Source organism: Nelumbo lutea, chromosome 2 (genome assembly GCF_056320005.1).
Source record: "Nelumbo lutea isolate HS-2025 chromosome 2, American lotus-T2T, whole genome shotgun sequence".
Classification (NCBI taxonomy): domain Eukaryota; kingdom Viridiplantae; phylum Streptophyta; class Magnoliopsida; order Proteales; family Nelumbonaceae; genus Nelumbo; species Nelumbo lutea.
Window position 1 is genome coordinate 72,445,855 of NC_142685.1, and position 27,309 is coordinate 72,473,163.

At 36.9% G+C, this 27,309-nt stretch overlaps 1 protein-coding gene and 1 long non-coding RNA gene across 3 annotated transcripts; one reads left to right on the forward strand and one right to left on the reverse strand.

The window, feature by feature from the left end:
* The first annotated feature begins 1,630 nt into the window (after positions 1-1,630).
* On the forward strand, positions 1,631-3,340 carry LOC148871493 (uncharacterized). Its single transcript, XR_016108064.1, has 2 exons — positions 1,631-1,804; positions 2,846-3,340. It is a non-coding gene; the product is annotated as an uncharacterized LOC148871493 (long non-coding RNA).
* A 4,197-nt stretch (positions 3,341-7,537) lies between these two features.
* On the reverse strand, positions 7,538-25,890 carry LOC148871494 (asparagine synthetase [glutamine-hydrolyzing] 2). 2 transcript variants are annotated; one of them, XM_088967216.1, is made up of 15 exons: positions 25,489-25,890; positions 24,308-24,439; positions 23,534-23,672; positions 18,903-18,998; positions 18,568-18,709; positions 16,913-17,008; positions 16,197-16,291; positions 14,729-14,890; positions 14,257-14,337; positions 13,932-14,153; positions 13,572-13,706; positions 11,043-11,123; positions 10,875-10,961; positions 10,610-10,717; positions 7,538-7,942 (listed from the first exon to the last, which is right to left on the reverse strand). In XM_088967216.1, the coding sequence occupies exons 2-15, from the start codon at positions 24,385-24,387 to the stop codon at positions 7,694-7,696; spliced, it is 1,773 nt and encodes a 590-aa protein (XP_088823342.1). In that variant the 5' UTR covers positions 24,388-24,439; positions 25,489-25,890; the 3' UTR covers positions 7,538-7,693. The 2 variants fall into 2 exon arrangements, with proteins under 2 accessions (XP_088823342.1, XP_088823343.1); XM_088967217.1 differs by lacking the exon at positions 25,489-25,890 and adding an exon at positions 24,574-24,883.
* Between the last annotated feature and the right edge of the window lie 1,419 nt (positions 25,891-27,309).

Sequence of the window (27,309 nt, forward strand, 5' to 3'; positions counted from 1 at the left end):
GGGATGGGGTGGGACAGTGACGGGATGGTGTAGGGGATTTTGGCTACGAGGAAGGGGTGGAGATGGGGTGCCTAACCTCAAATCTGCCCTATTGCCATTCTTGGCAAAAATCCACCACATTGGGGATGGGATAAGAACTCGGTTTAATGGGGGAAAATTGCCATCCCTATGATTGATTCGGTTTGGTTTTCCAAATTTGCTAAATAATTTTTTAGAAAATATGTCTTGAAAATTAATATTAGAAACATTATTAATTTCACTATTAATTAACTTGTTTTGTTAAAATATTAATTAAATTTTGAATAAAATATTTTTCTATTATATTTTCAAGAAAATTTTGTTAAATTTTAACTAAAAAAACATTTCTATAAATATTGTGAAAATTTAACTACTAATTTTCTTAAAGTACTTTCTACGAACATGAATTGTCTCCATATTGTCAGAATGGTAGATCAAATGGATTAGATTGTTTCCCCAACTTTGCTTGTAATTTTCTAGGAGAAAAAGAATTCCAAAGAAACAAGTGAACTGAGGGCCCAAAAATCTTTAAGCATCAAGAAGACGAGGTTAATGGGTTTTGTTATTTGAATACCTAAAAACCATCCAACTTGCTAGTTTCAATTACCAATTCATATTGAGCTAAATCGATCTGATTTGATCAATTCAACTAGTTATGTAAATTTGAAAACTAAAAATTTAAATAAGAGAATTTTTCACTAAAAATTATTTTAGTAATTAGAAAATATAAAAAATAAAAAATTCAAGGGGATAAGACGGAAAAAATATTAACAATTTTATTAATTAATAGGAAAAGTCCATAAAATAAGGGAAAGTTTATAAAAATCCGAAAATAACAAAAAAAATAGAAACTTATTTTTAATTAACTTCTAAAATAAGAAAAAATCACTAAAAATAACAAAAAATTTAATATATTAAAAATAATATTTATTTGAGAAAATATTAAAAATGAAAAAATAATAAAAAATATAAATAAGGGAATAACTTAGTTTTATTAACTTACTTTAGAATTAGTAGAATTTATTTTATAAAAAATAAATTCAAATAATTAATAAAAAATAACATAATTGAAAACAATAAAAAATTGTTAACATACTTAGCAAAAAGTATTTTATTTGTTAATTCTTACAAATTAATAAAAATATAATTTAATTAAAATCAATAAAAATATTTTTCTTTTCAAAATCTACAACAATATCGCAGTTTTCTATGATAAAATTGCATGACAGACACACAATATCATACTGAAATACCCCCTAATTGTGTTCCTAGAAAAAGATATCTTTTCTTTAGAGCTTAGAGTCTTGAGCTTTATATGTTTATGCGGGAAATGAGCAGAAACTTGCCACATACAAAGAGGGTAATTTGGGAATGTGAAAGTAAGTTTCACATGTTTGATGGATGTTTAGATACCTAAATTACAGGAACCAACTTCGGTTTGCCTTCGTCCTGCGATCATCTCTGCACGAGTTAAGGATATATCCTACAGGCAGACAGAGAAAAACATCTCAGACCCAAAAAGGCAAAAAAGGAATAACTCTATTTGAAAGGAAACCCAAGAAGGTAGTATAGGTACATGTATAAAGTCGTGGGAGTAGTCCTCTTCCTTTCCATCATTCAAACACTTACACTTTCAGCCAGAAGAAGAAAGAACAAAAACAAGCCTCTCTAATGGATGCCAAGGTTCAAGGTAGACCTGAAGCAAGCTCATCCCAAGACTTCGAACCCTCTTTTGGTTGGGTGATCAATGAGGAAGGAAATGAAACTCTTGTCCTTCATCTCCCTGGTACATTTTCAAACCTCATTTATTTGCAATCTCTCTCTCTCTCTCTCTCTTTACATTACACACATTACAAGGGAGGGATAGTATTTGACCATCTCAACTATTGGGTCATCTACTGATTTGGGTATATTTATTAAATTTTCAATGGGCCTGAGCCCATACCCAAACCAATGTAGCTGAAATTCGAAAATGGATTGCACCCCTTGATGTGAAATCAAATCCCCCAATCAACACTTTGAAATAAAAAGGAGTCAAGGGGAAATTATTGATGGTACATAACATCGAATACCTAAAAAAAATGCACCCATTAGTTATGGTTTGGTAGTATTTGCTCTCCATGGCCAGTGGACCTCACATGCACCTTTCCCTATCCTCTGTCCACACACACATGAAGAAAAATCTGCTGCAACCGTGGTCACATGCGTTTCCCAATACAAAATGAATACACCAGTAGTTCTTGAAAAAATAAATAAGTTAATGTAATGTCTTGAGTTTATTTAAAATGCTGGTATGTCATATCTTATTTTATCTTTTTGACTTCATGTGACTACAATACCATACAAAGGGGTGGGGGTTGGGGGAAATTGGGATATGCTACTCACAATGTGCTATTCACACTGACCTTACAACGACATCCCACCTTTTATTGAAACATCTTCCTATGAATAATAAATACAAGTATTAGAGATGTTTTCGATGTGCAGTCAGGATATGGTATGAGGCTGATGTGAAGAGCGCTCGGTAGGGAGTGGACTCGGGGTGGGGGTAACCCATCTCTAAACCCACTAGACCCCAACATCCCAACCCCAGTGGCTGTGGGATTTGCTCCCAAGTCTCTGCTACAAATAACCAGATAACCTACCCATTGCACCACCATCAGTTGGTTCTGAACGTTATTGAAATCACATGCGACCACAGTTGCAGCAGATGCGAATTCTCACCCATGACTCCACCATCTAGTACCAAAAGAAAAGAAAAAAAAAAAAAAAAAACAGAAAACTCATCTTTTTAGACTCATCATTTATCTTCTCTTATTTTAAATAGATTTTAGAAAGGAGCAGCTAAGTGTTGAGTTCAACAATCGTGGCAAGCTGAGTATCAGTGTAGAACGTCTAGCTGAGAATTACAGACCAAACCGTTTCCAGAAGGATTTTGGTATCCTGAAGAACTGTAAACCGAATGAAATTAAGGCCAGATTTGTGGATGAAACTCTTTATATTACGCTGCCAAAGACAACAAATAGAATCCCTTTGCAAGATCAATGGACAAGCGTTTCGCTTTGGAACTTAACCAAGCAGAGAGGCAAGGTTTTTCTTGGTGTAACAGTGGTCATTGCTGTGCTGGTGGGTCTTGGGATTTATGCAGCACATAGACTACTCGGCTCTTGAAGGAGAAGCTCAGAACTGATTTCTTTATTCCAGTAGTTCTTCAAGTTCTAATTCATTGTTTTCATAATAAATGTTGATGCTTTAGAAACAACATCACAAAGTGTTGATGTGAAATGTTGAAACAGAAAAATAATTGGGTAATTTACTTATACCCCCTGGAGTTTCAGTCAAATACCAAGACCTTCCTTAGATTTACATACTGATCTATTTTCACCCCTTGTACTTTGGAGCTAAGGGTCCGTTTGGTTTTTAGTTTGAATTGGAGTTGGAATAGTCCATTCCCATAGTCTGTTTGGTTCAGATAGGAATGAGAATGGGAATTAGAATCAATAGGAATGGGATTCCATTCCCAAGGGAGGGGCAGGGAATGGTCATTTCCTCAAATTGGAGGAATACCATTCTGGTAGGAATGGGAATGATTAGGATCTGTTTGATTTGCAGTTGGAACCGGAATTGGAATCAGAATCAGAATCAAAATCCTCCAGAATTGGAATCGGAATGACCCATTCCCATAGTATGTTTGGCTCAGACAGGAATGGGAATGGGAATGGAAATTGAAATCAGCAGGAATGGGATTTCATTCCCAAAGGAGGGGCAAGAAATGGCCATTCCCTCAAATGGGGGAATGTCATTCTAGCAGGACTAGGAATGGTATTCCGATTCCATCCAACCAAACAGTTGGAATTATAATAACACATTCCAATTCCAATTCTAGACCCCTATTCCCGTGAACCAAATGGGGACTTAGAATCGGAAATAGCCCATTTCCATTCCGATTCCAGACCCCTATTCCCGTGAACCAATCGGGGCCTAAGTTACTTTCCATCCCTCCACAATATACTGTTACTTTTAGAGATGGAAGTGTTTTCAACCAGTGGTTATACTGATTCATATCAACCTCCGACCTATTTTTTTTCTAAAATAAATGAAAAACCCTCTCTTAACTTAAAGTAGTGTTTTCACCCACCATTGACCCGGCTGCTTGATGCATCAACAGACAATAATATTTTGTCACTATATATAACTAACAAATATACTAACAAATATTTAATGTTTGCAAAAGTTACGAAAATTATTAATTTTATTAAGTTAAAATAATTTTCAAAAATTACCTAAATTATAGTTTTATAATTGACAAAATTAATGATTTTTGGTAAACCATTAATTTTCTGGTAGGTTATTAGTTTATTATTATTAACCAATATTAATTTACTGGCATTAATTTTTGATAAATTACCAAAATTTTATTAACAAGTTTTTCGTAAATTACAATACTGATTTACTGAGATTAGTTGTGGGCTGGGTCGGTCTAAGTTCTGTTGGTCACACCTAAGGCTCAGTTTAGAAAGAGTACAAATGCAAATATGTACAGTACAAATACATGCAACATAATACAAAATATAAGGCTTTGCATTCTACAAATTTGCACTTGTACTCCTTCCAAACTGTGCCTAAGTTTCACTCACAATAGGCAAGTTCATTATAAGAAACCTGGCTGCATCTCAATCTGAGTCAAACATAAATGTGAAAGCAACTCGAAACTGAGTTAGTATCACCCACCAATAAAACAAATTCCAACACCGTATCAACTTGATCTGACACCGCACATCTCCCTATAAAATTGGGGCTACCATAAAAGTGAGACCCATCATATATGAGATTTTTGTAGTGTCAGATGTTATTTGCAGGGTGTTAGGAACATATATTGTTGGCAAGTGGTCCGGACTCCTCGAAACTTGGCTGGCCCCTAAGCATGTAATAAACTTTCACCTTTTAATTAGACTCCAAAAATCTTCTAATCCAGCCCCTATTTATTAACTATCACACCTTGCACAGGCTCAAATCCGGTTCAACTCAAAAGCTCACGTATTTGAGTTTGACTTGGCTCAAGCTCGATAGTGAGTGAAATTTCATATAAACAATGAAAAATTATTCATACAAAAATTATTAGTATATATATATATATAATTAAAAATTATGTCATTACATATAATTAAAAATATTATATATTATATAAGCTCGACTAGATACACGAGCCTCATGAGTCAAGCTTCATTAGGCTTGAGCTCAGCTCGACTTATAAATGAGTATACATATTGACCTCAAACTTGGCTCAAAGTTCAATTTATACCAAGCTAAATCGAGCTTTTCACAAATTGAGCTCAAATAATTCATAAAAAACTTGGTTTGTGTCCACCATTAATGGGGATATGCATGATTTTGTTTTTTAAACAAAAACAATGCAGATAAACTAGCCCAAATCAGTCACTCCTATTGGAGAACCGTGAATCATGGTCCTCAAGATATTGATGTGTCCACCTTGAATTGGATGAAGCCACGTAAGATGGGGCCACAGCAATGCATCAAAGGCCATGATTTCATGGTTTTAGCCTAGCGATATTGAGTAGCTGATTTCTCCAAAGTAATTGCACGTGATGGCTACAATACGAGCTATTCAACCAATAACAACGTCCCTCGTCAATCATCAATCATGCATGCAAAGTGAGAGATTAGAGGTTGGTTGTGGGGCATATATACATTTGATGGCTGATAAGGGGCATTGTTATTGGTTAACAACCCCTATAGCACAGCCACAAGTAGGGGTGCAAACTTAGGTGGGATCTATCCAAGCCCAGGCCTATTCAGCCCACAATTTTGCACAGGCTGGGATTGGATTTTTTGTCTTGGGTTTAAGCCCCAAAACATGGGTTTTGGGCTTTTCTATTTTTTGGACTAAGTTGGGGCTTAGCCCCTAGGTAACCTAAGCCTGACCCGAATTCAGCCCAGCCTAATTGCACACATTCACACATGCATATGTAGACACACACACACACACACACACACACATATATATATATATATGCATGCACACATATGCAAAATATACAAAATTCCTATTTAAAGGCTTAAATTAGTGATACTAAATAGATTTATGAAAAGTATATTAATCCTAACAAGCACACTTGACCCAATTGACCAATCCAAGTCTTAGAAAGATCAGGCTTGACCTCGGGCTCCAGCCTCATGCCCAATTTAGGGTTGGGATTAGGTTGACCATAAACCCAGCCCGGCCCACCCAACTTGTACCCCTAGCCATCCATATTCAAGTGCAGCTAGACTCCATTCGCAAAACCCCCTTAGTCATCGAGGTTCTTTTGCCTAAGTTCCAACCAACAATATAAAAATAAAGAAAATTTTTCATTTCCCAATGGATATCATGCATATCTGAATTTGAAAATAAATTATTAAATTTCTATTTGTAGTAGCAACAAAATTACATATATTAATAAATCTAAGCTGGATACAAGCGGAAGACCCCAAATACCACCTCCGCAATTGGCACCAACTCTAGTGTATGTAGAACTATTAAGAATGGCAACGGGGTAGGGTGGGTTTCGCATCCCATTCTTCCCTCGTATCCCAACAAGGCTAGAAATCCCAATCCCATCCCCATTCCCACAAAGAATGGAAATGGGCCCCAATCATTCCTACTTGAAAGCATTTTTTTTCTTTGGAAGAATACTACCCCACCGCCAGGAATGGCAACGGGTAGGGTACCCGTGCAAACTCGCCCCGAACCCAACCTATCCTGGGTAAGGCGGGTCAATTTGCCATCTCTAATAGCAAGCAAAATCTATACACGTTTACAACTAAGAACCCGTTTGGGTACCTACGAGTAGAAAACTCAGCTTTAGCCAAATCTTACTATACATAATACACCCAAAGGAACTATTCATTTTTAAATAAAAAAATTCCCCAAGTCAATTTGAAAAGAATAAAGTAATTTTACTCTATATAAATTTTAGGTCTAGTGAAGTCTCGTAGGGCAATTCTGACATTTTGAATTATATTGAAAGATGCCCAAATAAGTTGTGAAGTTAATTTTGTAACTTTTGAAGTACACATTACTCGGACAAAGATGGAAGGAAGGCAACTACATGTTTTTGACTTTTTGTTGAAGCGAAACCTCTTGGGAAGTTATAATGATGGACAGAACTTCAGGGTGATTTTTCTATTTTACCCTTTGTTTTAACTTTTAATCATATTTTGATACTTTCTATTGGTTTTCAAAATGGGTGATACCACTCTGCACTGGCTGTGGCTGAGCAGCAAAAGAATGGTATTTCAGTTCACAAAAACCAGCATTGGAAACATTTTCATCTTATGATGTTATTACGGAACAAGGAGAGGGATATACTGTCCAGCTTTTAGCCTTGGCGAATCTTGCCAACCCTCTGTGTTTGAGGTCCTATACCCCATAACTAATCGCTCAATTGTTAGGCACTAGCTTGCACCTCTAATGGGTGGCCATTCTCATGTACTTTTTACCATGTTTAGCTAATAGAGGTTGAAAAGAGTTTTTCTTTGCATCCATCCTAATAGAAAATGTACAAATTTGGCATTCCTGAAGATGGTAAGCCAAAATTAGTCAACAAAGAACCCTAACCACAGTGAAATAGATACCTTTCCCAAGCTTAATCTGAAAATACATAGAATCCTGATATTAAACAGAAGTTGCAGTTGCCTCGACAATGCCTTCCTGCAGTTTCTTCTGAGGTAGACCATTCGGTGAGCTGGAACTGTTCACTGCTGGAAGTGAAGCAACTTTTTCATCATAAGCAGCTGCATGAACACCAAGAGCAGCTCGTCCAGAGGGATCAGGATTTTTAGACCATGCAGCATCCCATTCCACCGCTTTGGCAGTACTGCATGCCACACTAGGGCCTCCAGGGACAGTTGATCTCGCAGCATTCTGTCAAAACGATCATTTTATGTAGAAAATTCAATAACAGAACGAGTGGCAATAGTTTGACAATAACAACAACAATAATGTCTTTACCAAAGCTAAATGAAATTTCAGCAATTTACAACAAAACAAACACTAAAAATAAAGAAAATAAAAATGAAATAAAAAAGAAGCAAGCTTAGTAACAATAACAAAAAAAAAAAGTTATTTGGGCCTTATTTAAATATATTAAAAGTTGTAATATATTATTAGGGTAGACTCAATCATCAGAAAGTGCAGTATCGTCATTCCTTGCATAGCAAAAACATCATTTCCTTGGCCCCCCATACCATGATCTCCAATCAAGTTAAAATTTGATGGGTGTTTATTAGGTAGGCTTGGACCACCAGGGGTTGAAGTATTTAGACACAATAATGGCAAGGTTATTCTTGCATGTTTCTGCAATAGACAAGCTTGATTTGTAAATTGGACCTTGAAAAAACTTATGTTATGGTGGATTGGTCCTTCCTATTGAATTTAATGGAAAATATGGGGCTAGGTGAAAGATGGAGGATGTGGATTAAAGAATGTATTAGCTCAGCACATTTTTCTATTCTGATGAATGGGGTAGCGAAGGATTTCTTCCAGGCTAAAAGAGGACTAAGACAGGGTGACCCCTTATCTCCATTCTTATTCACCTTTGTGGCAGAGGTTTCGAGTAGACAAATTATATGGCTAGCAAAGGTTACCCACCCACACCTGTTCCCAAAATTATATGGCATTTCCAGAACATAGGTCATACCTGGCAAAAGGGAAAAGGACAGGAGGATAGAATGGATGGCCTTCCAAGGGGAAGCTCTGGTAGCCGCAGTCAGCAATCCAGCATCCCAACCATCAGCTGCAAGCCCATGTATCCCTACCACCATTTTAGCCCAAAGCTTAACATTCTCTTCTGGTAGTCTCCAAAGCCACTTTCCTAATAAAGCCCCACTCCTCTTAGGGCTGTTCATAAGAATGCCCAACCCGACCAAACCGACCAACCTGGACCGACCCAACCCGAGTCGGCCGGGTTTTCATCTGTACCGGTCGGTTTCGGGTTGGGCACATACATAAACCGAAATCTCGGGTCGGTTTCGGTTTTCTTGCGTGAAAACCAAAACCAACCCGACCCGAACCGAACTAGTATTCTACTAGTTTGGTAGTTCCTACTTCCTAGTTTGAGTAGTTTCCTAATTCCTACTAGTCCTCTACTTTTAGACTTCTACTAGAACTAGAACTCTAGAAGGCCCATTAGGCAATTACAATTAGAATTCAATTAGGTGTCCTTTTTTTAGTTTTTTACCTAGATTAGAATTTAGAAGGTTTCTAAATTTTTATTTTATTGATTTACCTACCTAGATTTACCTAGTTTTTTACTCTAGAAGGCCATTATTGACACTTGTTTTTACATGAAGAATTTATTGATTTTATTCTTTACCTGAATTAAATTTAGATTTATCTTGGACTCTTGAATATCAAATTATCAACTAATTCAGATTTTATTTGGCTTTGTACAGGAGCAAAACCGAAACCGACCGAAACCGACCCAACCCGACTCAAACCGACCAGGTCGGTTTGGCCTATTAGTGGGTCGGGTCGGTTGGGAAAATCCCAAGAAACCGACCCAACCTGACCCGTGAACACCCCTAACTCCTCTTGTGCAAATTTCCTAGACCTAAGCCTCCAAACCTCTTACTTCTACTCACCATTTCCCAGCACATCCTATGATTTTAGCAAAATTGCCATAAAGATTTTGAACACTAATGTAGGCATATCATCCTATGTAGATCTGATCAAGGTATCCTCCAACAATAATGTAATTTTTCCTCCAAATTCACAATTTCTTTGCAAATATACCCAGCACAAGATTCCAAAAGGATCTAGATTTGATTCCACCTAAAAATTAGAGCAAGATGAGCAAAATGGAGGGGTACATCTAGAGCCCTATGTGATAGGAGAATACCACTTAGGCTAAAGGAAAATTATGTTATAGTCATAAAACCAGCAATGTATTATGGAGCAGACTGTTGAGAAGTCAAAGAACAAAAATGAGTCAGGAAAACTATGAATGTGGAAATGGATGGATGGGAAAACAAGAATAAGATAAGAAACGAATATATTCTTAGGAACCCAGGAGTAACCCCAATAGGTGATAAAATGAAGGAAAGTAGACTAGGATGATTTGGTAACATGCAGAGAAGACCATACCCATCCAAAAAACAAAAAACGCAAAGACCATCATAGCACCAGTGAAAAGAAGCAATCTGCTAGCTGATCAAAAAAAAAATGAAAAAGAAGAAGCAATCTGCTGCAAGTTGAAACTTGAAAGGACTAGAAGATCTAGGGGCAGGCCAAAATGACTTGGGTTAGTAGTGAGAAATGATTTGAGGAGCACAAGCTAACAGTGGATATGCCACTGAATAGAGTGGAATGGTAGAACAGCATTAATGTGACCACACAGAACAAGGCTTATTTGAGTTAAGTTGAGATTTTGTAAATAAAACCTGATCATGGATTTTTCTGATCTCCGAAGACTATTTTTAGTATTGAATTGAGACTATCTAGTTACATTTTTCAAACTTACACTTCAATACTTTCACTATTTCTGATGAAAAAATAACAATATAACGAAAACAGCAGAAGCAGTTTTATTACCTTAGGAAAAAACCTCTCAAAGATTGTTCTATAATAGTATGCCTCCTTTGTCGTAGGAGTATTCTCTGGATAAATAAAGCTTGCATTCATTAACATTGCATCTGAAACCTGACCATGATAAAAGCAAAACCAGAGTGTAAGTAGTTGATGACAACTACAGGATACTAATACTATTCAATGAGCCTGAGGCTAGAACAGTGAAAGATGATAAGTAATGATAATTCAATCCTTATCAACAATTTCAGGAGTCAAGGGTGTAAAATACATGTTCATTTGCATGGTCTTTCAGGCCATCAATCCAGCTGTACCCAACTCCATCACTAAACTGTTCCTTTTGCCTGTACAGAATGTGCTGAAACCAAGCGGACAAAAAGCATTTGTAAAAACTCTAGAAAGGTGAAAGCTTGGTAAAGAAAACAATGAAGCTACACACCTTTGGCAAATATGGGTTCTTATCATCATCAAATGCATTGCGTAAGATCCACTTCTCAATACGACAAAGATCAGGTCTCACCTGTAATTGTTTGATACGCATGTCAGCTATTAGATTATTGGTTCTATAAATTCATTGATTTTCTCAACAATGTAACACAGAAATAAACCTCCAATTTCAATCAACCATGTAGTACTACAAGCATTAAAAGCGTAAACTAGTTGTTCAGATCTGACCCAAGTTCGGTCAAGGCTTTAGCAGACTCCCCCGTAAGGTTTGGGGTCAGAAGACTAAAGATTGAGATTTTTGGGTGGGTGTGTGTCTAGGGGATATTAATTAGTAGGGGCAACCTCACTTATACTTTCTTGAGATGTCAGTTTTTGTTTGTACTGACATATTTCAGGCCCTGCTATTGCTTTGTATGAGCAAGGTTTAAACTTATTAACAAAGTTGTTAACCATTGTTATTGATTAAAAAGAAGCACTAGAAAATGGTCTACAAACTGAAAGAAATAATAGCAGAACATGTTGCTGAAAATTCTTGCTTTCAATATATATTAGGTAAGTTAGAACCCTTTTATTATCCTGCCAAAACACATCACTCATAGTGAAATTTTCAGTGGACAGTGCTCTAGTAGGAAAATGCTACAGAACTAACGCATCCAAAAAAAATTCTCATTTGACTCAAAAGTCTCATTTACATCAGACTTGACCATTTATCTTGTATACATTTGGAATTGGTTGGCTATTGCAGATAGTGGTGTAAGCAAGCCAAGCTAAGTTGCGAGCAACTCAGGCTTGGCCCGTTAAATACTCGAACTTGGCTCGAAGATTATCAAGTCAAGTTGAGCTTGACTCGAGCCAAGCTTGAGCTTCGTAATACCCGGGTAGAGTAGCTCGAGAGCCTAATCGAGTTTCATAATATATTTTTATATTAATTTTTATAATATAACTAAATATTATTTTTTATATTAATTTATATAATATAAATAAATAAATTTATAATCAAGTTTCCATAATATATTTTTATTTATAATGTTTCATAGTATTGATTTATTTATAATGTTTAATATATAATCAAGTTTTCTAATATATTTTATTTTAAATGTTTTAAATATTAATTTATTTATAGTTTTTAATAGAAATTTATTTATAATTGGCTCGAGCCGAGTCAAGCTCAAGTAGCCCGTGACTATCAACTCGAGTCGAGTTTCAAGCTCCAAGTTTTTGAGTTGAGATCGAGCTCAAGCCATACAAAACTCAACTCGACTCAACTCTATTACACCCCTAATTGCAGATGATCACAGGCGAAATATTGCCTACAGAATCCTCAATGCAGAGGTTCCTGTCTTGTCTCCATTTAATCATGCATAAGGCCGCAGGTAACTCATCTAGGGTCCTTTATAACTATGTATTTTTTCCATTTGCTATGTGGATACCCCACAAGATGCCAAAGCACTTTGGCAGCGATATGCTGAAAAGGAAGAAAATTGTAACTCACTTAAGGTTGAAGATAGTTTCTCCCAGCGGATCATGGGAGATTGAAGCTACAAGAGCTCTCTGCACCTAGAGAGAGTTGTGAGGTCGGGTGAATGAGTGGAACACCTTGGAGTGAAGAAGTTGTTTTTGTTTTGTTTGTGTCAGAGGTTTACCTTGGGGTATTGTTATAATTTGAATGGGCGCAGCTAAATAGCCCAGGCCCAAAGCAGTGTAAATGCTTCAAATCGGGTACCCGACTCGCACCTTCTACCAGTAAGCCAAGGAGATCTGGACATACTAATCCTTGATGCCAACTTACATGGTTAGCAATATACAAAACTAGTGTTAATCCTATGTAGGAAACCGACTCAGTAGAAGCAGAAGCAATGGAACTTCCATTGAGTGCTTGAATTTCCAAACAAACTCATCCATCTTCAATTCGTCATTGATAATTGAAGGAGACCTAGCCGATACAATAACAAAGTGACAGCATGGGAACTGGAAAATGGAATTTTTTCACCTCCTTGATGAGATTCATGAGATATTAGCTAACATGACATCAAATAACATGGATTCCTAGGAAGCTGGGTTCAGAAGATGGCACTTCTAATTCCAAGGTAGGAAGCACTTTTTTGTATGGTGATAGCATAGTTTTCTTGTGGTAGATGGAACTGCTTGTCCATATTTTATGCATCAGTATAATCCTAGCATGCAGACTACTTTGGTATATAATACATACTCATTTACCTTTACTTATAAAAGCAAAAAAAGTTAGAAAACTCACTAGTTGGGGATGTCATTCTTTTAATGTAAGTAATGCCTAAATTTGTGCATTTTAACATATGATAATGGGAAACATTGTGCGTGACATTTTTTTCTACACACTAATAATTAAACTTTCATATGATGAGAAATTGGTCTCGATGTATATAAAAGAAGAAAACTAATGGGCTACAATCAAAGGATAAAGAAGTTGAAGTCACAATATGTCTTTCAATCTCAGAAAGGTCAAAATCATGTAAAACCAGGAATTCAGGAGTTCTTGTTTTACCATTTTCCACTCTGGATCAATGTTCATAGCAACATTGATGAATTCTTTGTCCAGGAAGGGCACACGAGCCTCTACTCCCCATGCTGAAGTTGACTTGTTCGCCCTTAGGCAATCATAGAGATGAAGAGCTTTAATCTGACAAAATATAGAGGGACCACACCCTACAAATCAATTTGCAAAATAACATAAAACAGAAACCTGACTATACTATACATTAGATAGACAGCAAATCTTTTACATTAAAGGAAATAGTTATTCTGGAACAACAAATACAACACTGAAAGTTCTTCAACCAAGGGGAAAAAAACAGTCCTGTGCAATATAGGACAAGGAAAATAGACATTCCTTGACATACATTACCTTTCTACATGTTTCCTGATGGAACTCCTCCTTGTTAGGTGCCTTATGGAAATACAAGTAGCCACCAAAAATTTCATCTGAACCTTCCCCAGAAAGAACCATCTTTACTCCCAAAGATTTAATTTTTCGAGACATGAGAAACATTGGAGTGCTAGCTCTGACAGTAGTCACATCATATGTTTCAATGTGGTAAATGACTTCCTCGATTGCATCTATGCCCTCCTGATATAGTAAAGAAAGAAACACATTTACTATTCCTGTAATATGATGGATAAAAGTTAATTGCTGCTCTTCCTATTTGCCCTATAGAAAAGAAAAACATTACCTGAACCGTGAAGTGCAACTCATGGTGAAGAGTACCCAGATAATCAGCAACCTCTCTAGCAGCTTTAAGATCTGGAGATCCCTGAAAAAGCATGTACAGGGAAGTAAGGAAAGGAGGTAATAAGCATCAACCAGAGTGAAGGTGCAGACACCAGAAGGATAAAGTATATACTATCAGCAAATATGCAGATACAATTGTGAAGGCTTAAGCACACAAAACCATGGTCCATTGAGACGATTCATTTATAATTTTATCCTTTATAGTTTTGTCAGTCATCCATTGAGCAATGTTTCTTATCAAATGATTTTAGTGTGAACCCTTAAAACATCATAAACCACTGTTAGTGAAGATATTAGAGCAATATACTATGAAATTTTTCCCTACTACATGTTAAACCAAAAACAAATGGTTTAAAACACTTCATAAAGAAAAAACGAAATATAATGGAAGAACCACCAGGAAATATAATAACCTTCAGACCAATGCAGAAGGTATGCAACTTTGATCCCCACTGTCTGGCAGATTTTACTTCTGCCAAGTGACGTGAAGCAACAGCAGCAACAAGTGATGAGTCAAGTCCTCCAGATAGAAGTACACCAAATGGTACATCTGTCATAAGTCTCTTAACTACAGCCTGCAAGAATTAAGAGCAAAATAGTAGTAAGAAGCATAAGAGCGATCACTGGAATTTCTTTTTTTTTTTAAAAGTAAGGTAAGAATTTTATTGATGATAGAAGAAAAAGATCGCAACATCTTCCTGGTGCACCTCACCAGAGAGAAAAACAGGTTACAAATTCCACACAGACTGAGAATAAAGCATCTGAAACACATTCCGATGATTAAACTCAGGAGTTACAGATATCCAAGAGAATAAGCTTGTTCACAGATATCCAAGGGTGATCGCTGAAATAGGCAGCACAATCCTCCCTATGATTTACCAAATAATACTAATCCAGAAACAGGCAAATCAATCAATGGATACACATTTACAAAGTCCCTAAATTCTTCCGTGTCAAGACTGACTCAAGAGCCAGACTACAATCCAATTAAATTGAAACCCCCAAGATCCAACTCAGATTCAATAAATTCATGATATAATCTGCTTATGACATATCAGACTTTCTAAGCTAAATATTATCGAGTCCATGAACCCTCATCAAGATCAAGTTTTGTGTATCCTCTTAATCCAAACATTAAAAAGAAAAAAGAAATAACCTATATGCCCCTTACATCTATTACTCCCAATATCATATCACAAAAAAAAACCCCAAAGTAAGATCTTCACATATGAAAGTTCCCACGGCAGAGGGTAACTTGAGTGATGTGAATCCTTGGGCTTTAGAAAACTATAAAGACCCATCCAGATTCTTAAATATCATGAAACAAAATTGAGGGACGGCAGCTCCACAGGGAGCTCTAGGGCAAACTCTCACTAAATTGGCAACATGACAGTGGATTAACAAGCTAGTGTAGTTCAAGGTTGTTTCTTCCCTTGTACATAAATTTCGGTTATTGAACACCAAAATGGCAAAACAAGAAAGGAGGGAATACTAGGTTTAAGATAATATTCTCAACATTTAAATAAAAAGTTAACATTTTTCAGGTTTCCATTCATCATTTAAGTAAAAATGCAGTAATTTCATTGGAATGGAAGGTCACGCTTTCAAGAACTTCAAGAGGATATAGCAGCCATTACAATTTACTCATTAAATATCTCCACACATATGCTTCATGTTGAGTTTGATATATATATATATATATATATATATATATAGCCAAATAACTTTTTTTCTTTTTCTTTTTAGGGGCTGGTGGTTAATGGAGTAGGGGGGGGGGGGGGGGGGGAGAGAGAGAGAGAGACTTTAGCACCCATTATATGAATACTCATTCACCAAAAAACAAAACAGAAATTAGAAAATACATCAAAGATTGGCGCATGCCTTCTCAAAGGCTTCACGTAATACTAATGGATCATAAGGAGCCGATGGTATGTTCTCTGAGTACCATGGTGGGTTGTACCATCTTCTAAGTGCACCTGCATAAGGTTAAACTAAAAACTCAACGAAGAATATATTTATTCTCTTTGCAATATCAGAAAAAGAAATAAAAAGAAAATAAGAAAAAAAAAATCATACTGTTTTTTGTACATCAGAAAAAATCTTTAATAATTTTTTTTTGTATCACCATGAATAACAAACCAAAGTGTAGAATCTTGAAAAATAAAATCCAACATTTTAGAGAATGATAAAAACAAAGCAAAAGGAATGCAAAGTTTTCAGCATTCTGAATTAAGATAATAATTACTTCTTAAAAGAAAGTATGCATGTCCTACTTATTTGAAAGAGAGGATCACATCTTAAAGGAGTTAATTTTTTTAAGACAAATCCAATACCTCTATTTAAAGAAAACTAGTTAGTCTCCACTTATTCTTAATTTTGCAACACAGAGACTTGAAAAGAATTTGCAGAAGTTTTTGGATAAGAATTTCCCTTAAAATATTAAAAAAGAAAAGATTTAAGAGGGATAAAAGAAGTCATAACTACAATTTTAACTCAGGTGAAATCAATTTCAATTTAATAAGACCACAATCAATTTTTAATGAGTTCTTAATTTGACAACATAAATAAGTATGACACTAGCTTTACAAAATACATACCACACTTGCTAGAATATATATGGCCAGGAAGGAAGGACATGAAACGTTCACAATCATCACTCAAAACTTTCATTTCTGATGCAAACCAAATTGATCCTGGAGAAGATAGCAGCTTCAATTAAGTGCAAATATCAAATCCCTTTACATATGTAAATTTGCAAAAGATTAGAACTAGCATTTATCTATTCTACTATTAAAAGTATGAACCATTTAAATCCCAATTACTTGACTACCAACATTTAAGACTTTTCTTGACTTTATTTGCCCTTCAATAAAAAAGAAATCTTCTCTCCAATGAAATATAATTTAAGTAGGCAAATTCCCCTTTCTTTAGATTTCTGTTTGCATCAAGTAACATTACCAAGATGGTATATGGAACAAATCAGTTTCCAAGTTAAACATGGAAACCAACTTCATAAAAAAAGGTTTACATTCTCTAGACCATTACTCTTAATCCGGACCTAACAATAAACCACATGTTATTCATCAAAAAAAAACAATAAACCACATGTCCCACCCAAAAAAAGGCCTTAGCTGAATCCTAAATTATTCTTTACTTCTTTACTTCTTTACTTCTTTTTCTCATTAAGAAAGACAATTGTAACAGATTGTAAATAAAGAACTCTATATTTCCCATCTCTGCTAAGATTGTATTGTACACATATATGTGTATCTACTTTCAATACTATGAGCTGTCAACAAGTTGGGTTGGGCTACGACATATCCAGTTTGTCTTGGACTTGTAGATTGTCTTAAGCCCAATTTTTGTGCTTAAATCTGCATACATCCACAAATGATGCTACTCACCTAAGAGGAGCTACAACAGAAAATGATCTAGGTAACTCAATGAAATAAGTGATGCAACATGAAATGACAATCATAAGCATGCAAGTGTGCAACTGCCTTCTGTGGTATGGAATACAGTGAAATCTACTCATTGACTTCATATATATACATATATAGTGGCTGCTCAATCCAGTGCCAGTGTTATCAGATAAGTAAGGTGGTGACTAGTCATTTTGTCCAAATTTAAAAATATTCATGCAATCTCTTTGTTTGAAAATATATATTGATACAAGCTCATATAAATAAGTTAATATAGACTGTAACCATGCACTAAAAGAATTATATTGGACATTTAGTTTAGCATTTGTCCTAGATAACTAGGACAGCGAATTATAGATTTTTTTTTAACAAAAAAATGTGCAACCTTGGCTATTCAATGCGCTCTTTGTTTGTGGCAACTCTGTACCAGCACACTACTGATTGGAAATAATTAAAAGAACAAATACCTAGTCTATTTTATATACCATTAACCAATCATGTTCCATCAATATTTAAGGCAACAGAATAAATATAACAAAATACATACTCAATACTATTTCAAATAATTAAAATACAAACAAATAGTGCTTTAAAATAACATTGTGGTTGACTAGGTTGAATAGTCATTTATCAACTAGTCAATGTTTAGTTATCCTATGAGACCTATTACGAGACACCAACTAGGGTTGCCTTCAATAGACTAATCAATTGACTAGTTGACTCTTTGAAAACACTGGTCCAATGGTTCTATATTCCTAAAGAGCCTCTATAACCAGAAAGTAGGAGAGGAGAGAAAGAGAGAGAAGTGTAGAACAAGTTATATGACATACCATCAAGACCCCACCCCATGTATAAAGGCGTAATACCAATAGGATCTCGAGCAGCAATGAAACTTTTGTCTCGGGTATCAAGCAGGACAAAGGAGAACATACCATCCAGCATGTCCACAAAATCCTCTCCATACTCTTCATACTGTTATGTATAACAACAAAAATGGATAAACAGATCAGTTGCTTAAAAATAAAATAAACTTCGAAATTTTGTAGAGAACAATGGGAAACAACAACAAACTAATATCAGGGAGCCTAAATACAAGTACACAGGCAAAACATTTGTTTCAAAGCCACTAAGGTTACTGGGTAAAAAAGAATCCTAATTTACATACAAGATGGGCAATCACTTCGCAGTCACTTCCTGTTCGAAACTGATGAGATTTTAGCTTTCCTCTCAATTCTTCATGATTATAGATCTCACCATTAACCTAAGAGGAAAAAGTTAGTCCAGAACCAAGACAATAAGCTAAAAATCAATGATTTATACAATGACACTTTTTACCGTATAATAATTGACAAAAAGATCATAGTATAATAAAAAAAAAGACTCGTATATCAATAAAATTTAACAAATAAAACTCATTACAAGATAAACAACCATCAATAAATAACATATTGGGAGATGAGAAGAAGAGGTCCAAGCAGAGAGGCTTTGTTTGTAAGCTTGATATGGAGAAAGCCTATGACTTGGTGGACTGGCAGTTCCTACTAGAGATTTTGAGGAAGTGTGGATTTGGGGAAAGATGGTGTAGTTGGATGACTAGTTGTGTTAGCTCTTCTCACTATTCCATCCTAGTAAACGGAGTGGTGAAGGACTTTTTTCCAGCTAGTAGGGGTATCAGACAAGGGGACCCACTTTCACCCTTCCTTTTTACCTTGGTAGCTGATGTGTTTAGTCGAATTATCACTAGGGCTGATAGGGCAGATGTGATAAGGGGTTGGAGAGTAGGCACAAACATAGTTGTCAAGGCGACGCCTAGGTGACAAGGCACCCTTTGAGGCTCACCTTACCTAATCACCAAGCAGTTTTGTACTACGTATTGTAAATTATTTTTTTTATTCTTTATTTTTTGACATTATAATTATAAAATAGGCACTACTACTACTACTACTACTACTACTACTACTACTACTACTAATTTTTCTTTTATACAAAAATAAGGGTTCAGCCCCTATATTTTTTGAATTTTCTTTTCCTTCTTTTTTTTCTTCTCATGAATATGTTGATTTTCTATACTTTAACATGAGCTCTATACTTTTCTTATGAAAATTATGAATAATTATTAAGGAAATATGGCTATGGTACCTAGGGAAGTACCCTAGGATCTATGTTTTCTATATAAAAAAATCTTGAAAACAGCCTAACAGTATGTGCAGGGGTAAGGCTGTGTACATTTGTCCCTCCCCAGACCCCGCATTGGCGGGGGCCTCGTGCACTAGGCTGCCTTTTTATTAGTTTCATCAACTAATACTACCAACAAACAACAAGCACCATTTTACCAAGGTTCAAAAGCAAATGGTGTGCAATTATTTAGGGGATGGTCAGTTGGGAGGGATAATGTGCTAGTCACTCATTTACAGTTTGTAGACGATATTCTTATTTTTTGTGATGGAGAAAATAGGGAGGGAGTGGAAAATCTGAGGTTGGTTGTAAAACTCTTTGAGAGAATATCTAATTTGAGGATTAATTGGTCAAAGAGTTTATTGGTTGGAATTCCCTAGGCTGCGAGAAAGGTGAGTGGCCAATGAAATATTTGGGTTTACCCCTTGGAGATAACCCTAGATCTACTAGCTTTTGGTCTCCGATAGTGGAAAGAATTAAGAAACGGTCGGTGGCATGGAAAAGAAACTGTATCTCATTAGGGGGGGAGGGGGAGAATAACCCTAATTAAATCCACTTTAGCAAATCTCCCAGTGTACTACATGTCAGTGTTTAGGATGCCACAAGGGATAGTGAGGAAAATTGAAAAAAATCATGAAGATTTTTCTCTAGGAGACGGGGGAAAAGAAGAAGGATCATTTGGTTAGATGGGAAAAGGTGAAGAAATTGAAAGAGAAAGGGGGTTTGGGAATAGGGAATGTTAGACTCAAGAATCAGGCTTTGCTTAGCAAATGGCTTTGGAGGTTTCCAAAAGAAAATGAGAAATTATGGCACATAGTGGTTGCAAGCATTCATGGCATGTCAAGCAACGGATGGGATGCTAGATGTCTCCGTAGCACTAACTTGGCTGCTCCTTAGAAGGCCATCCATGATGTTCTCCCTACATTCCTAAATTTTATCAAGTATGACTTGTCTACTGGTAGCAAAATCAGATTTTGGGAAGATGTGTGGATCGGGGATATTCCTTTGGGTGAGAAATTTCCTTCTCTTTATGACCTGTCCAGGTTTAGTAAGCCTATTTCTGAGTTCCTAAGTCAATCATCTCACCTTCCAAGGTTAAATTGGAACTTTGGATTTAACAGGAACCTTAGAGAGTTTGAACTTCTTGCAGTGTCTGAGCTGTTAGGATTGTTGAGTTCAGTTTGTTTGGGGGAAGGTGGGACAGATTCTAGAATTTGGGGTCCTAATGTTGAAGGGCCCTTTTCTTGTAACTCCTTTCTACATTCGATGGTTGCAACACAATCTTCTTCTCATTTTCCAGTCAAAGAAATTTGGTGCCCTCCTATCCCCCCTAAAGCCAGTGCTTTTTGTTGGGAAGTTTCTCATGGTTGTATTAACACCTTTGATGTACTTTAAAGGAAAAGACCAAACTGGTGCTTGTCCCCTAACTGGTGTGTCCTGTGTAAATTGAATGATGAGACTGTTTTCCACCTTCTTATATCTTGCCCTTTTGTCAGTTTTATTTGGAATTGGTTTACTTCCCTTTTTGGGTGCAGGTGGTCCTCTCATGACAGGGTGGAAGGCTTATTCAACCATAATAGTATCAGTGGTATGACAAGGAGGGGAAGGATTCTTTGGAGATGCACTAGAGCAGCAATACTTTGGACCATCTGGGAGGAAAGAAACGATAGGATTTTCGAAAGTAAAGAAAAATGCAAGGAAGCTTTAGTTAAAACAATAACATTGAGGGTGGCTAATTGAGTAAAAAGTTTGAAGTTGTTTTCAGCTTTCAAGGTTAAAGATTTTTTCAGGGTTCGGGGACTCATTGCTGCTTCATCATCTATGAGACGACAGTTTGTTGAGACTTGGTCCCCTCCAACAGAGGGTTGGAAGAAGCTAAATTTTGATGGGAGTTGTGTGGGTAACCCAGGCCCTTCAGGTATTGGGAGGGGGGCATTAGAGACGAAAATGGTTCCATCATTGCCCTTTACTCTGGTCCTGTGGAGGTAGGTGATGTAACAAGGGCAAAGTTTCTAGCTGCAATATATGGGGTTGAGAAGGCTAAAGAGTTGGGGATCAATAGATTGATCATCGAGGGAGATTCAAAAACTGTGATAAAATGGTTGCAGAAAGGGGAAGGAGTGACATGGCAGTTGAAGAATGAATTCAGAAGATTTAAATGGATGCCAAGGAACTTGTCAATTCAGGTGGGATGGGTAAGGAGATCTGCCAACAGTTTGGCAGATAGCTTAGCAAAGCAAGGGGTTCACAGAACAGATATGTTTTGGGCACACTTGTAATTCTGTACTGGATCAGCTTACTATGCTGAATTCTTTTGTAACTTATTGTTGTATCCTAAAGTATTTCAATCAATAAAAGTTTCAAAGTTATTGATAAAAAAAAAGGTAATGTCTCTCTTATGGATATTTTAACATTGGTTGTACTACCCTCATACATATCCTTAATTAGGTCCACACACTTATTTGGCGAAACAGGATTCATGTAGCTGACCCCATATAGCTGAGACAAAGCTTATGTGATGATAACTTAATTGGCACTCCTTTCTTTTTCCAAAACCCACCATATTATCTTTAGGCTCTCTATCACACGCTTTCTCTAACACTATATAATTCCTTGAAACAAACAGACTAAATTTCAAGGAAAATGGCTCATTCTTTTCCTCCATTTGAGTCTTAGCAAGATACAGAAATTTGTGAAAAATTATTCATCATACTATTTGTTGAAAAGTTAGAAGGAGAGAAATAGCCAAACTTTAGAAAGCAAATTGGTGGCTGCATAACCAGAGGAGGAAGAGGAGAGAAAGAGAGCACAAGGACATTTTTAGGTGTTTCAAAAAATTTGAGGGGGTTAGATATGCAAGTCTCTTTAAAACTAATAGATGCACATATGTGTGTCTTTCACTTTGTGATCATGAGCTGCTTGTTTTTTTCCTCCTTTTGATGGGTAGAGAATGTAATTTACAGCCCCTATGTACAGATCCAGCCCTCATACCAGGAATCAGTAATCAGTTACAAAAGCACTTGAGGAGATCAAATACATTGCGATGTTGGTCCTTCCTCTTTCCAATCGATAGGATTATTTTATAACCATTACGCATGGATTCAAGCTTGTATACTAGATATGCATCCCTTCCCCCTTGTCTGTGTGTACTTATGTATCCATGTGTTCTATTGCACGTCACACACAACAGAGAGGGATAGGGGAATGAGAGAGCAAGGTTTTGATCTTAAACACTTATATAAGATGGTCAATTTTTCCTCATCTCATTAGAGAGAGAAGAGAAGCAAGGGTTTGGCAAATTTGGATACATTAGTGTCGAATTTCATTTGATCCATATCAACCAAAGTAGCCAACTTTTTGAATTATACAAAGAGTTCAGATTTTGGAAAAATGGCTGAGCACTGACTGATATGTTAGTACAAAACATTTTGACCAAAACCCCTTTCCTTTTATTACTTAAGATTATGTTTCTGTTGGTAGGATCATGACAACATTTATCAATTGTCACTCATGGACATTTCTGAACCATGACCCATATAAGCCTAGTGTGTAAAATAATAAAACAGAGGGCCTCATTAACATAGATAGTACCCATAGTATAATTTGGAGCAAAAGCAATACCGTAACAATGATCGTCTTGTCTTCATTATAAAGTGGTTGATCTCCAGAAGTAGGATCAACAATGGCCAACCGTTGGTGAGCAAGATAGCAGTCTTCATGACAATGTATGCCACTCCAGTCAGGACCTCTGTGCCGCAACCTGTATCACCAATACATCAAAAACCAAGGTAAAAGGGTTAGTTGCTTTAACCTCTTTGTATCAAATTAATGGAACTACAATCAATAAGTTTGGATCCCAAAAATCACAAAATATTATTATTTTAATTCTACAACGAGAATATAGTTTATTGTTTTATCCTTCCCAACACAGATTTTCATTTAACACCATGAAAGTCGAGTCCGATCCACCAACGCATTTTTCAGCACAAATGTTTGAGAGGTACCCATCAAGAAAACCACCAACATTTAATTTCCCACTCTAGCAAGCAAAGATGGTTTGTTTTATTTGTAACCATAGCCATGGCCGACCTATAACACTAACTCAATTTCCCCTTGAGGGAGGGAGTAAAACAGTGTCAATTATGAAACATGCAGAAATAGAGTCTAGAGACAACCTTCAGGATTATAAATCAAAAATTCCTAACGAGAAGAAGGAAACGTGAAAGGATGAAATATAAAGAAGAGAAACGGCACAAACAACCCAAAATATTGCGGCTTATCAGCTTCAGTTTCGTCCATTAATCATTCCGAATACCCAAACAATGCTCATCGAATACCAAAAAAAAAATCTATCAAAATGCAATCTAAATTAAGCTAAATTTGAAAAATCATTACCTTCGAGAGAGCTCGATTATTCGGGAACGTTTTGCATGGGAGTTGTCGACACAACCGAGGACGGCGAGGATTCCACACATGGCGGCTACTCTCTCTCTCTCTCTCTCTTACAGACTCGAGGAGAAAGCAAGCCTGTGAACAAAGAAAAGCAAGAGACAGTCAGAGTCTACTGGCGTTGATTCCGCCTTTATTTAATGTCGGCCAGGGATTCTAAACACGTTTTTCAAAGATTCCGCTTTTAGGGTTTCCTGTAACGTCGTGGATACCAGATTCACGTCTGGTTCATCAACCAACCAACCATGCGTCCACTACTGCTGCTTCACTTATGCCCATGGCCGCCAACATTACACGGTCCACGACCACGTAATCTTGTTCCTCTTTTAAAGAGGAACCGCTGGATTCGAATTTTGGTCACGAGATTGATACAACGTAGTGAAGCCCCACTGCGAGGAATGCAGTAACAGTGGAGGAGACTGGAGATATTCCAATTCAAAGAGTATCACTTTATAACAGACAGTCTTACGTGAGAAGTCTAATGTATTTTATTTCAACCACGACGTCTTAATCTTGTCTTCCTTAAAAAAAAAATGGAAATGAAATATATATAATAAGGGATTTATCATCTGCTGTCTTCGTGCTCTGGACAGATTGGGCTCCCTTGCTTGCCTCAGGGTCACATGTCCTGTCAGGTTGTCCTTTTCTTTGGATCATTCGCAAATCGCAAGCTTTTGACCCCAAAGACTAATGCTGCTTCCTCGTTGTTCAGAAATCAGAATACAACAACCTAAATCAGTTGTTTCAGCCTCGTAAATTTTCGTGGTCTTCTAATAGTATTTTCATGATTGATAACCTCCTCAGTTAACCAACTGTTCCAGTTTCGTAAATTTGTGATTTGAGGCTTTAGCCAACGAAATAAAAAAATGGACGCAACTTGTTCCAACACTAATAATGGTACGGTGAGATAGTTCGTGAATACATGAAGAAAAACAAGAAAAAAAGTATGCATTGAGGATTCGACAGAGGCTGGTTCAGCGACTATTTCACGGATCACCACCAGCTCCGGTAACCTCCTCAGATTCCGATTAAGCCATCACAAAACACAGGAAAATGAGACGAGCTAACAGAGAAAGAAAAGAAAAAAAAAATGAAACACAGAAGAGGCGTTATGAGAGCTTAATTACCTGGTTGGATTTCGGCCTGAACCCGAAAGCTGCAAATGGAAGATTTCGTCTCTTTCAGATAGCTAGTCTAGAAACAACGACGGGGACCGAGATTGAACTAGAGGGATCGGCAGTGAAGTGCGACTTGAACAGAGCACAATAATCCCAAAGATGATAACTATGAATGACTGTAATCGGAGAAGAAGGGGGAGAGTGAACAGTGGGTAACAGTGGGATTTCGAAGATGGGGAAGGAGAAGAAGAAAGAAGTAGAAGAAAAGGAGAGGAGAAAGAAGGAGACCGGAGAGTAGAGGAGAAGCCGGAGGGAGGTTATTTCCGCCGCTGCGCGTCTTCGTTCGAACGGGGAAGAAGAGAAGCCTCCCTTCGAATTTTTCGGATTAGGGAAATTAGATTGAATTTAGATGGAAGGCAGGAGTAATTTTGTAATTTTAGAGAATATTGGGGTAGTTTAGTCATTTTCGAAAAACTTGGTCAAGCCGGGTCCAATGGGTTGAATCGGGGTTCTGGTCCCACGTTGGATGGTTTTAGGTAAAAAATGGAAGGTTGAGATTGGTCCGACCACTGAGAAAGGTTTTGTGAGAGTGGGCCAGCGAGATTGGCCGAAGAGGAATCTTTTTAGATGAAAGGGTAAATGAGGGTATTTTCGGCTGAAAGTTGGCAAACTGAGGTTTTCGAGCATTCTGGGTTCATTGGTGGGATCAGATTGACCCAAATGGGCCCGGATTGGGCAGATCTGGAAGGAGTTCGATTCGGTTAATTTGGACTCTCAAAACGGAATCTTTAGTAATCGAGGGGAAAACAATGTCTGTTTTGGATGCAATTTCACAGGGTATAATTTCTGGGTAGTTTAAGGTGATTGGTAAGGTCAGATGGAGTCAACTGGGCTTGGATCGAGCAGATTTAGAATCCAGACAATTTGGAGCCTTAGAATGGAATCTTGGTGTGATCGAGGGGCAAATAAAGGCAATTTTGGGTGAAATTTTACAGGTGAGTATTTGGAGATTCTTGGGATCTGATGGTGATGTTTGATTAGTCTTGGGGGTCAAGATCATAAGAATTTTGGTCAACGAGTTGCTAAAATGGAATCTTTATCTGATGAATGGGAAAATGGGCGAATGTAGGGCTAAAACTTTATGGGCAGGTGTTTTGATGTGTCTGGAGTTTAAAGGTATGGTTTGATCGGTTTGTCTGTGTCAAGATCAAGGTGATCTAGGTTCTGAGTGTTTAAACTAGCGAGAAAGATCGAAATAGAATCTTCATTTGATGAAGGGGTAAACGGGGGAATCTTGAGTTGAAATTCTATGGGTAGGTGTTTGGGGAGTTCCTGGGTCTGATGGTTATGTCTGATCTAGTGGTTGAGGTGTAAGCAGGATTTGATTAGGGCCATTGGATATGTATCGAGTAGGTCTAACAGTGAATCTGAAGGCTTTCGGGGTGAAATTCGGATTTTTGGGTTTTGGGGTGTTTCAGATGGATCAGAAGGGTCTGTTTTGGATGGATCAAAAGATCTTAGAATAACCAACATATAAGCAAGCCAAAAGGATATGATGTGATGGTAAAGCCAAGATAGAAGCTGGGTATGCACTAAAAAGGTCAAAATATCTCATTGTGGTTCAAGAAAGCATTCAATTATCGAGCAATACACAAGGGTCATGAAATATTGGAATGGTAAGAAGGTAAGACTTCAAGACTCAAGGGCAAAAGTACCTTCAACCTTAATGCATATGAGAGAAATTACGTCCAAATAGGTTGTGTCTGGTTTACATTAGATGAGAGTGTGTATCCTCTCTTCAAGGTCATTACTCAAAACTCATTGAATTCT